Source organism: Chelonus insularis, unplaced genomic scaffold, assembly GCF_013357705.1.
Source record: "Chelonus insularis isolate UGA/USDA-ARS -01 unplaced genomic scaffold, ASM1335770v1 contig_130_pilon, whole genome shotgun sequence".
Lineage (NCBI taxonomy): Eukaryota > Metazoa > Arthropoda > Insecta > Hymenoptera > Braconidae > Chelonus > Chelonus insularis.
The window spans coordinates 961,574-973,728 of record NW_023276371.1 but is presented as its reverse complement, the minus strand read 5'-3'; the positions used below and the strand labels follow the sequence as shown (position 1 = coordinate 973,728).

General features: G+C 29.4%; 2 protein-coding genes across 3 annotated transcripts; one reads left to right on the top strand and one right to left on the bottom strand.

Annotated features, from left to right (window-relative positions):
• Positions 1-234: 234 nt before the first annotated feature.
• Plap (phospholipase A2 activator protein) lies at positions 235-3,395 on the top strand. The gene is made up of 5 exons (XM_035090486.1): positions 235-504; positions 618-1,490; positions 1,571-2,175; positions 2,250-2,656; positions 2,748-3,395. Exons 1-5 carry the CDS (start codon positions 368-370, stop codon positions 3,075-3,077), a joined length of 2,352 nt encoding a protein of 783 aa, XP_034946377.1. The 5' UTR covers positions 235-367; the 3' UTR covers positions 3,078-3,395.
• A 256-nt stretch (positions 3,396-3,651) lies between these two features.
• On the bottom strand, positions 3,652-11,994 carry Mkp3 (Mitogen-activated protein kinase phosphatase 3). Of its 2 annotated transcripts, XM_035089317.1 has the most exons (7): positions 11,910-11,994; positions 11,609-11,837; positions 9,800-10,119; positions 7,614-9,348; positions 6,857-7,042; positions 6,525-6,767; positions 3,652-5,919 (listed from the first exon to the last, which is right to left on the bottom strand). In XM_035089317.1, the coding sequence occupies exons 4-7, from the start codon at positions 8,005-8,007 to the stop codon at positions 5,546-5,548; spliced, it is 1,197 nt and encodes a 398-aa protein (XP_034945208.1). In that variant the 5' UTR covers positions 8,008-9,348; positions 9,800-10,119; positions 11,609-11,837; positions 11,910-11,994; the 3' UTR covers positions 3,652-5,545. The 2 variants fall into 2 exon arrangements, with proteins under 2 accessions (XP_034945208.1, XP_034945216.1); XM_035089325.1 differs by lacking the exons at positions 9,800-10,119; positions 11,609-11,837; positions 11,910-11,994 and adding an exon at positions 9,560-9,678.
• Positions 11,995-12,155: the final 161 nt, after the last annotated feature.

Below are 12,155 nucleotides of genomic sequence, written 5' to 3'. Positions count from 1 at the left end.
TGATTACAGCTATTGTTAGATGCCGGGTTGGCGTTCCATCTTGCGGTCATGTTAACGAATGCTGTCTGCATTTCTTAGTTCCTATATGCACTGAACTTCCATACTGGTCTCTCTTCTCTGTCGTAGGTATTGGTGTTCTGATTATCGCATTGAATACCGACAACTACATCAGATGGCGTAATTTTTGAATTCACAATAAAAAAAATAATAAAAATTATCATTTGATATGCAAACCTCAAAAGAGTGGTTATTCACAGAATTTGGAAAGAGAATCAGACCCATTTATCGTATTTCTTTGTACAAAAACACCTATTTCTAGTGACTTGCAAAATTAGTCAGGTTACAAACAGCACTAGAAAATCTTAAAATGGATAAACCCGTTTACAAATTAAGTTGTACTTTACTCGGACATAGTGAAGATGTGAGAGCAATTGCAACTTTTCAAGATGGAACCATTGTTTCAGCATCTCGAGACAAAACTGCTCGTGTTTGGTTACCAAACCGGTAAAAATTCCTATAAATATGATATATCATTCTTTTTTCCGGCTCATTAATGACGCTAAAAAGATGTTGTATTTATTATTTTTCTTTCAATTAACGGATGATTCATTTTTCAGAGGTAGTAATGGATATGCTGAAACAGCAGTTTTAGAAGGACATTCAAATTTCGTGAGCTCTGTTTGTGTTATACATTCTACTGAAAGATATCCTAAAAGTTTAATTATTACCGGAAGCAATGATCGTCACATTTGTGTATATCTCTTAGGTGAAAAAGAGCCCATGATAAAAATGAAAGCTCATGAAGATACAGTATGTAATCTTAAAGCTGGCAATGAAGAAGGTACATTTCTGTCATGTTCTTGGGATCTTACTGGAAAACTGTGGCATTTAGATAATATTGGAGAACCCAGATTAATTTTGCAAGGACATACACTTGCCGTTTGGTGTATTGCTGATCTACCAAATAAATTAATATTAACTGGTTCTGCAGATAAGTCGGTAATTGTTTGGACAAGAGATGGATTAAAACTTCATACACTTGAAGGTCATACTGATTGTGTTAGAAATATTGCAACTTTAAAAGATGATGAATTTTTAACGTGTGCTAATGATGCTACTATAAGACATTGGAATGCAACTAGTGGAAGCTGTATGGGAGTGTATTACGGTCATGAAAATTATATTTATTCCATGGCAATACTGTCAAATGGACTTTCAACTGTGACATCTGGTGAAGATAAAACAATTCGTGTTTGGAAAAATGGACAAATAGATCAAACTATAACTCTACCAACATCATCAGTATGGTGTGTTGACTTTTTAGTAAATGGTGATATTGTGTCTGGATCTTCAGATGGTATAATTAGGATATTCTCGAATGATTCATCTCGTTGGGCCTCTGCAGAAGAATTAGAAGCTTGGGAGCACCAAGTTAATGATGACCAACTTAAATCTCAACAAGAACTCGCTGAGAATATTAATATAAATACGTAAATGAATTTTACAAACCCAAATTTATTGTTAAATACTTATTATTAAATTAATAATTGAATAAATTATGTTTTTACAGAATGCCAACAATTTCAGAACTTAGTCAACCCGGAACACATGAAGGGCAAATAAAGATGATTAATGAAAATGGTAAACCCATTGTTTATTCTTGGTCTCAAAATGAAAAGAAATGGAATAAAGTAGGAGATGTTGTTGGAGCAACAGGAAAAAAATCCTCTAAGCAACTTTACAATGGAAAAGAATATGATTACATTTTTCATATTGATGTACAAGAAGGAGCACCACCATTAAAATTACCATACAATAAAACTGAGGATCCATGGCACGTTGCACAAAAATTTATTCATCAACATGGACTTAGTCAAATGTTTTTAGATCAAATTGCTAATTTTATCATCAAAAATTCTGAGAGTACACCAGTATTCAATACTAATTCTCAACTAACTGACCCTTTTACGGGAGGCAATCGTTATATACCAGGTTCAAGTTCATCAAGCAATATATCTCAAGCTCAAGCAAATATTTCTAATGCAGATCCATTCACGGGAGCTAATCGTTATATACCTCAGAATAATATTACAAATCCTCAGTCTTCTACGACATCATATATACCTCACAATACTTATTTAAAATTTGAACAAGCAAATCTTACTGCCATTTTAGGTATTGTACAATTTTTTATCATATACTTATATCTTTTATACTTCTCATAATAATTTTTATATTTACTGTTATAGAAAAATTGAAAGAATTTAATAGTAAGCAAAATGCTGAACAGCAAATACCAGAAGATGAATTAGTAGCTGTAGTAGATGCAGCAAAAAATAAATTTAATCCTGAAGTTATCAATACTTTGTGGAAGCTACTCGATTGGTCTGATGAATATGTTTTTCCTGCACTTGATATTACGAGGCTAGTTGTGCTGAATAAGACAATAAATGATCAGTTGTGTAACGACAATTTGGTACCTATAATTCAACGTCATTTAAAAAAAGATGCACTTCTAGCCAATCAAATGTTAACGTTTAGATTACTTAGTAATATGTTTAATCATGAAAAAGGTGAGAGATTAGACTTGATGAATGCCGATAATGTGCTCAAATATTTATCTGATTTATCTTCTCTTGGAAATAAAAATAATCAAGTAAGCTCATTAAATAAAATGCATTTAATTAATAATAAAAAAAGCTATGTGAATTTTTAAAAATTAATTCTTTTTTTTTTCTTTATTATAGATAGCAATTGCAACGTATATTCTCAATTTAGTTATTGCATTTTATAAAACGGATAATGTTCCTGGTAGGACGAAAGTCTGTAATGTAATAATCAAGATATTCGCGGGCTTAAAAGATCCTGAAGCTGTTTTCCGAATTCTTGTGGCTCTTGGTACTCTGTTGACAATAGCACGTAATAATATTGAAGAGAACAAAGCTTTGATCCAAATAATACAGCAATCTAATGAGACTGTTGAACTGTTAAAATCTATGTCTATAAGTAAATCTATGCTTGATCCTCATGGTAGGGTATCTAAATGTTCTACACACATATTAAACTTAATAAGCTAGATTAATGTATTATGTATTGGTAACAAAATATTTTTTCTATTAACAAATAAATGTAAGGAAATTTTGTTCAGTAAATGATGGATTTTTTTTATCATGTAAAATGAAAATCATAAAAGAAATAAATTGATGGTATTTTTTACAATCTTTTTATATGAAAATTTATATGAAAGGATATATATATATATACGTATATGTATAATTTTTGAATAAACATAAAATTGTGTGTTAACTCAGTGCGACAAAGTATACATATACAGAAGCGTAAGGAATATGTATTATTTCAGGTAAGATACGATATAAAATTATTCAAATTAAATATTGTGTGACACATGTACAACAATGATATGATTATAAAATAATAATTTGTATGCATTATTTATATATTTTATATTATTTTAATATATCTGATAGATTTTTTGGACAACTTAATCCAATAAAAGTACAACAAACAACGGTTTATTAGTAGAATATTGTTATTACATTAACATCATGTATGTATTTATTTTTGTTTTATAGATAGAATAATTTATTTTTGCAATTACAAGGCTTTAATTGTTTTAAATTCACATGTAATTACATGAAAAATAATATTCATATTATTCATTTGGGTGAATAATTCATAAATGATTACATTTAATACACTGATTTATTAACTTGTAGTAATTTGTAGTTGGAATGTAGTCTTAACATTTATTTTATTCTTTATCATTTTTTATATAAAAATAAATCCTTAATCATCTTGAGATCTGCATGATTAATCAATGTCGCACCGATTGTTTAAATTTTTAGATTAATATTTATATTTATATATAATTTATATTTGATCCTAATAAAAAAATTGTACAATCAACAAAATGTGCGCATACTTATATTATTATTTTTCAGATTTCATAATAGAATAGTAATATTGAAATTCCTATCCACCTATATAAAGAATATATCAATTTGTGCTCATTTAAAACATGGAAAAAATTATTGGAATATAAATTATTTTACTCTAACAATTTTCGTTTGTCAAGTATGAGGAATGCCCAGTATTAAATGCACTCATCTAACAGTAAGTGAATTTGTTCATTATTTGTAAATTGAATCAAATATGTTTACATTTCTCTATTACAATTAAATGTGTGTATTAATATTAATTCGGAAGCCAAAAAATGTTTTTATACATTATCTTGTATATTTTCTACTAAAGTAAGTCACTCTTGTGTATCTTTAAATCACATTTAATAATAGTTTTACAATTCATCCATTATTACTATTACGTATTGATAGTATTTTTGACAACTTTGTTTTCTTATTCTTGTACATAGTATAACAACGAAATATATTTTATCTTGCTCATACAGGAGGCATTTTAATACAACATTTGTATATTTAGATTTTACAACAGTAATGTATTTTTTTTTTACCAGAATATTATTTTTAATAGTCGAGAGAAATGAAACACAGCCTCAATAATCGACGGTTTTGAGGGAAGAATTATTAAAAAATAGCATTTTAAATTCGATTATATTACTATACAGGTATAAAATTATATTCTAGAAAATACAATGCATCGACATCACAGTGTCGGTTTAAATTTCATTTTCATCAATATATTTATTTTATATTTCTTCACTGATTCATAGTTAATTTTTCTTCAAGTTTATTCATTTATAACATATATTTTTTCTACTATTCATGTACTATATACATGAAAGAAATATTTAAATAATTTACTTTTTCACGTTTTATTCCATTAATCTTATAAAATACTTTCAAATGTCAAATACTAAAGGGAAATATGAGTTAAAAATAGAAAAAAAAAACGATTAGTCATTATATTTCATTAATGAAAGTTTTCTGAAAATTCAATTTATATATAATATATTTGCACCCATTAGATTACTATTGGTTTGAATAAATTTACATAGTAATTTAAACCGCGTTATAAAAATTTCGTAAATAGATATAGAAAAACGCGGTATCAAGTTTAATTATCCCGCCCTGCGGGATATTTATTTATTTTTATTTAATAACAGTGTAATAATTTTATGTTGAATTAGTTAACAGCTGTGATAACGATAAGTTTTAGCGATTGCACTGTTAATCATTCAGTTTAAATTGTTACAAAAAAAACTTGATTACAAAATGATTACTAATTTAGAAAATAATATAATTTACCATATAGTTAATTATATTTTTAAAAACTTCACTTTGACCCGTTCGACCGGCGAACAAAACCGTCATTGATTATACAGTCATTATTTCTACTCTCTCCCTAAGTCACAACCAATTAATTTAATAATTTTTTTCGTTGTGACTAAAGTCGCATCGTACGACATGAAAAAGTTTCAATATATATACATTGAATTTTCTTGTCGATTGATTTTTCTCTTACTATAAGGTTATCCTAGCTATTTTCACAAATGTGAAGGTAAGTGGGGAGGGACCTAAAATTTGTATTGGGTCCCTCCAGACCCGTCTCATTCTGCTGGTGTACTAGCAGCCCACCTGTCGAATTCAATACCTGAATCGGGACTCATCCCCAGATCAATTGGACTAAGAAAACTAGGAGCAGGACAATTGCAAGGTCCATCAGGTTGGCAAGCACCAATGCACCGTTGATTGTCACGTTTACGACCACCTCTATCTCTCAATTCCCGTTCAAAACTATGCAGCTGTTCCATGAAATGAAAATTAGGTGCAACATTTGTTTTTCTGCTCCTTACTAAGTTGAAAGCGTCGTTAAGACTGAGGTTACACTTATGCATGAGGTAAGCAATTGTGATAGTCACAGATCTTGATACACCAGCTAGGCAATGAACCAAAACACCTTTATCGGAATTACGTGCTTCCTCTGAAAAGGTAAATTACTTCATTACAATTTATCATCGTTAAGTATACGACAATTTCAAGTCTATGAATCCTCGCCGATAAGATAAGAACAATATTTTTAAAGTCAATAATGTGCTAAAAAAATTATTTAAAAATATATATATATATATATTCATAAAATTTAACTTAAATAAATTATTAAGTAGAAAATAAAAAAAAAACCAAATCAAATATTCAATTATCTCTACTATGTAAACACTAATTAATATTTATAGATTTTGAAGTTTTCTTCATTTGTATAAAAACTTGAATTTTTATTGTAGCCGGACGTCCGTTGTTTAATTACCAAATACTTTTTACACGTGAGAAAATAATCTATTTATAAATATCTCTTAATCTATTTCACCAGCCACTCAACTTTTTCAAACCGGAAATCCTGTCTAAAATATCATTTAATCTAGTTATTCTGTTTTAAGATATCGGCACTATAAATTGGACTTACGTCACATCACAAATTACTCCATTTATTTACAGTAAAAACAATAATAAATGAAGTATGATAACATTTAGAGGTTCATGTTTTAAAAAATATTATACATAGTAAAGAAAATAAAATAATAAACTTACCAATAAATTGAATAGCTTGAGGAAAAAAGCTCGCCAAGTTTTGACTCCAATGATCACTAATTGGTATCTGCATGTACTTAATAGAACCAGCACTTTCAAATACGTTTGGTAAATCAGGTGTTACATTAAGTATATATTGTATTTGATGGCGTGATAAAGCTTCATGATCTTCACTATTTGCTGCATTTCCGAGATATAAATGTGGCAAAATTTCTACTGGAAAGTCTTTGTCTTCTTCAGGACCTATATTTAATTAAAAGTTAATTAATTAAAATCAATAATTTATTTAAAAATAATTATAAAAAAAAAAAAATTGCTCCAAAAATACCCACCAACAGAATCACATGTACTATCGCTATCGGAATCAGAATAAGCTCTTATAGGAAGTGTAGAAATACGTAAGGACCGTAAGCCCATTAATTCGCCGACGTTTGTCTCTTGTGTTGATTGTCCTTCTATATCGGATTGACTACCTTCACACCATTCTGGATAACGATCTCGAAAGGCTCCAAAACCACCTGAATAGTTTAAAAAAAAAAAAAAAAGATTTTGTTATTCAAAAAAGTTTTTAAAAAAAAAATATAGACAGATTTATGGAATTACAAATTTATGATAATTAACATTAGCTAAATAATATATTGAATAAATTTTACACTAATTACCATTTATGTAAATAAACAACTATAGATGAAATTATATTAAATTAATCGATAAACTGACGTTACAAATTACAAACTATGAGCTCGTCTTACACCAGATTCCCTCCCACACAAATCAATACTCCATTCACAACTTCTCCTCCAACACATTGTCCATTTATAGAGATAGAAAATACGTAAGCGATGTAATATAGTAAGACGTAACGAATTTATTTAAAAAAAAAAAAAGGAAAAAATTTTTATATAAGAATATAAATTAATAATATTCATCATGCAACCAATGAAGCAACTGCAAATTTATATTCTGATATTTGATGTGAGGATGACTCTATTAACCTTTCAGGTCACTGACCATAATTGACAATTAACTGAATGAAGAAGAAAAAAGTGACATGAAAAAATGAGCAATAAAAGAAGAATTTATTATTACCAATCAAAGTAGTTACACAGCCACCACAGCTTCTCAATCTTCTATTCAAAACCTGGATTGTTTCCCCTTGATGACCAGCTGGATCTGTTGAATCTCCAATCAACACAAATGTACCCCTGCTGTCTTCATCACCGTATAAAAACACTTCGACTCGGTTTCGGAGTTCTATGCACCTAATGGTAGCCAATAAATCTACTTTGCCAGCAGCTAACCTTCTCAGCATGATACTAGGTATGGCAAGAGGTACTGAATTTCTTATGTGAGCTTCTAAGAAGTCTGAATGTGCTCTACAGTCTAAAATCAAGAGCTTGTTGGGTCCACATTGAGATCGTAATTCTCTAAAAAGCCATTCAGGTCCAACAAAACCTTCCTCTGTTACTCCTTCTCCTGGCATTTTGAATTATAAAAAATTGTAATAATTATAATTTATACAATGTCACTTCTATCCGTACTTAAATGGAATTTAAGCATTAATATGGCACTTGATTTTTATGATAATGATGATCTTCTAATTTAAATAAAGCCACAGACGTATATTAATGGCACATTAATAACAAAATCTTCCAAATCAATTATAAGCATCTATTTAAATTCTTGACCTCTAATAAACAATTTAGCTTTTTTCATAGAAAAAAATATTGTTGTCAATCACGTTATAAAGAAACCATTTAACCAATATATTTGCAGTCTTTTTATATTTGTCGTCTCTCGATTATCGATCGCACCGTTAATCAAGACACATCTGATCAACTCTCGTTCATTGGAATGTTTATGTTTATATAAATAAATCATAACACAACTAATTAGGCAGTTCTTTCCATGACTTCAATAGTAGTTTCACTATTTAAAACACAACCACAATGTTTTATATTACTTAAACATTTGATGGCAACATTCCAAGCATCGTGTTCCTCATCCCTCTTCCGGTGCCAAGTGGTTGTGTTCTCTGCTCCCACGGACGATACTGCTTCACGGAGGGATGCTGCGCGTACGGTTAACTGCTCTCTAACTCCCTCTGTTTTTTTTTCACTTTGCCTGTTCATTCAATCCTAATTTTTTCATTATCTTCTTGATTTATATGACAATGATTGTTTACTAAATATCTTCGTTAGCTAATAGTTATTTCTAATTTTGGAATTACACAGAAATTTAATAAAGGAATTATATACACTTTAACACACAACATGAACAATCTAAAATCACACTGAATTATTCTGTTTTGAATGGTATCCCACGAACAGCTGTCTATTATTCTTGATACGTATTTGATAAATCTGTTTCTTTCACTAATAAACGAGTCTATCAAGTTGGTATTACAATTCTAGTCTGCTTATCCGTAACTGCCCACTCAGCCACCACAATCCCGTGTCGTAAACCTTTCTCAGCCACACCTTTCCTCGAGCGTCTTTCCGTTGAGAATGAACAAATGGCGGCATGGACAAGTACAAGGGGAATAACAAGATATTATGCCATTGGTTCAAAGTCACGTGGCGCACTACTTCCAACCAATCCTTGCACGTACTGACGTCAGTTCATTGACAAAAGACGTTTTCATTAACGATACTATACGTAGGCAGTCTCAACTTCACAGAATCATGCGGGGAAACTGCTTTAGGATTTGAAATAGTAGAGGGGAAAGTTACGTTATCTCTCTTGCTCTTTGTGTGGGCAAATGTTTGGTTTACTATGCTGGAGCAATGTTTATTATGTACTTATAAATTTATCCAATGAATTCCTGAAAAAAAAACAATATGATGATCTTTACACTGAAGTAACTATAATTACTTAATTAAATGCAGATTTCTTTAATTATTACTTTTTTTTAAATAATATAATAATAATGAGGGTAAAGAATAAATGCAAAAGCTTTAAATAATTAAGTAGAGTTTAAAATAACCATGCAAAATGTTCAATATCACATGCTTTTAAAGCCATGTAGACTTTACATTATCGAGGTCCTTCAAGCTGAAGAACTCCCACTCATAAACGTGGGCTAACATTCCATTCATTTGGTGCTCTGACTATCATTAAACATCTTCACATTGAATTGCGTCTTCCCCTTCTACGCATTTTCAACGTCTGTATGATGAAGAGAATTAACAATTCCAATCTTGAATCTAATACTGTAATTCTCACGATTTTATCCATGATATTAACAATAAAAATTACAATTAAAAAAAAATTACCAAAGCATAACTCCAAGACATGTATTCGCACCTTAAAGGAGACCGGAATGATTGGAGCTTCATCCAGATGTTGTCGGTGTTGTTGAATGCCTGTATGAACTATGTATACCGGAAGTAATGCCTAGGAGCATGGTGCAGGCATAGCACTGTGTATGTATAATGATGGTTGTAAAATTACGGATGACGTACAGAATGTGTGTTGTATGTGTGATTAATGTGAAAGGAGGACCCAGGTTGACAGGAAATGGTTTAAGATAAGATAATGACGTCCCTCGCCTTCTCATATCCGGCAGCGTTCTTACTACAATACTTTTTAATTCCTGTAAAAGATGTTTATATTTTATTATTCAAGTAAGTATTTGCACATGTTCAAATAAACACACTCATCCTTATAAATAATTAATACAGTAGAATAGAACATAGTATAAAAAAGGAATAATTATTTAATTTAGAAGTAGTTGATGTATTTGAAGAAAAAAAAAAGGAAATTCTACATAAACCATTTGGTAATTTAAACACCTTATTCAGATATAATTGAATCTTTTTTTATGCTATTGAATAGAAAGATAGATTACTTTTAAGATAAGTTTAACTTTTTAAGTTTTTAGGAAATGGTCAATGAAATGGATAACCAAGGTTCGTTTTTCTTGAAATAAGGATAAGAACGGAAAAAGGAAATGCACACAATGAAACATTTAGAAAAAGTCATTAATCAGAGGAGAGAAAAAAAACAAAAACGTGAAGTATGTTAGGCAAGTTAAAAAGAATGATCTTATTTTTATCTTGATCTAGGATTTTAAGGATAAAGAATGAACTCTTGAGTTAGGTCTATGGCTATTTGTTTGATTCTTGGAAAATAGTGTTCATTTTAACAGACGTGGACTAAGGAACTTTACCTGCTTGAACACACGGGTATAGGTAGGTGGTAGTAGTTTTAGACTTGTAAAAAAAATATACCAACAAGTTGAAGAAAAAGGGCTGTATTGGTTTGACCAATACCACTTAAATTTATAAATAGAAATAGAAATCTGAATATGGTCATTAGATCACTGAATGACTTTGGAAATTGATACACAATGACTTCTTTTTCAAGATTTTTAAAAGATTATTTTTTAAAATTTTAGGTGATTTTTCATGAAATTAACTCCTATTTTTATAAACTTAAAAGTATCTTTTTTTAAAAAGCTTTTGAATGTCGAAACCCTAGGTCCTTTTTCACTTCTACAGAATATTACTTTTGTATTATCAATATAAGAAAAGTATAATAAATAAAAAGGTGCTTGATATTCAATCATTTAAATAAGAGTTTTAAATAAAAATATAATGAATGAATATTTATTCGATATAAAAACCTAGTACTTTAATGTTTAATTCAATACCAGTGATAGAATATGATTGAAGATAATTTACAATTAAGATAAAGTACATTTATCAGTGATAGAAGTGGTTATAATATTTCAACTCTAAGCAAAAAAACATATAGCTATAATAGTTGTAGAAATCAATGAAAGCAAAAAGATGAATGTAGGATCAGATGAGAATCTGCGTGGTGGCACCCACTACACTCATAAACATCACATGGAAGCTTGGAGTAAGTGTTATTCTACCACACAACTTTACTTCATTTCTCCTAAATGTCTGAATTCATGACTAAATGCTCTCTCTTTTAATTGACATTGTTAAAAGTGATGTAATCATAATTATAATTACTCTTTATATACATTGGGAGTAATTAATATCAAATACTCTTAGGAATGATAATAATAATTTTTATTTTTGCAATGACAATGAAGATAAAATAATACTTACATTAATCCATTTCCTCCTGTTGATATCTACATTGTTTTAATATTATCACTGATTATAAATTATTGTAAATATGTAAAGAGTAATTGTTCAAATAAGTCCAAATCGTTTATGAATGAAAGCATTGCAAATGAAAGAGTATGTACTTATATATACATCTATAATGTCCATTGAATTTGTATAAGCGATTGTCTGAACCAAGGTCAAGGTCGTCTGCTTACCCAACCGTTGCCTATGAATTATAAAAACTGATAGAAAAAAAACATGTTTAGAGGTTAATATTAAAGTTAATGAATGAACTTACTAATAATTATCTATAATTATACTAATATTTATTTAAATAATTACTATTTCATATAAACCATCAATCATTACCGTCGCCATTTTTTTTAATACCTGACGACTGATGATAAAGTAGAAATCAGTTAGAAAAGTTTTTAGGTTATGATGTTTATCTTTACTGTTAGATGTCGCAGTGTGCCAATATCCAAATTGCCAAAATATTTTACACAAACACAATAAACAACACAATAAACGTTATTAGTAAACA

Excerpts from the sequence above, each read along its gene's own strand:
- Plap (XM_035090486.1), top strand. The coding sequence starts at position 368 with ATGGATAAACCCGTTTACAAATTAAGTTGTACTTTACTCGGACATAGT. Across the intron at positions 505-617 it reads CGTGTTTGGTTACCAAACCG|AGGTAGTAATGGATATGCTG; the intron begins GTAAAAATTCCT and ends TTCATTTTTCAG. Across the intron at positions 2,657-2,747 it reads TTGGAAATAAAAATAATCAA|ATAGCAATTGCAACGTATAT; the intron begins GTAAGCTCATTA and ends TCTTTATTATAG.
- Mkp3 (XM_035089317.1), bottom strand. The coding sequence starts at position 8,007 with ATGCCAGGAGAAGGAGTAACAGAGGAAGGTTTTGTTGGACCTGAATGG. Across the intron at positions 7,043-7,613 it reads CTGTGTAACTACTTTGATTG|GTGGTTTTGGAGCCTTTCGA; the intron begins GTAATAATAAAT and ends TAAACTATTCAG. Across the intron at positions 6,768-6,856 it reads TAGTACATGTGATTCTGTTG|GTCCTGAAGAAGACAAAGAC; the intron begins GTGGGTATTTTT and ends AATTAAATATAG.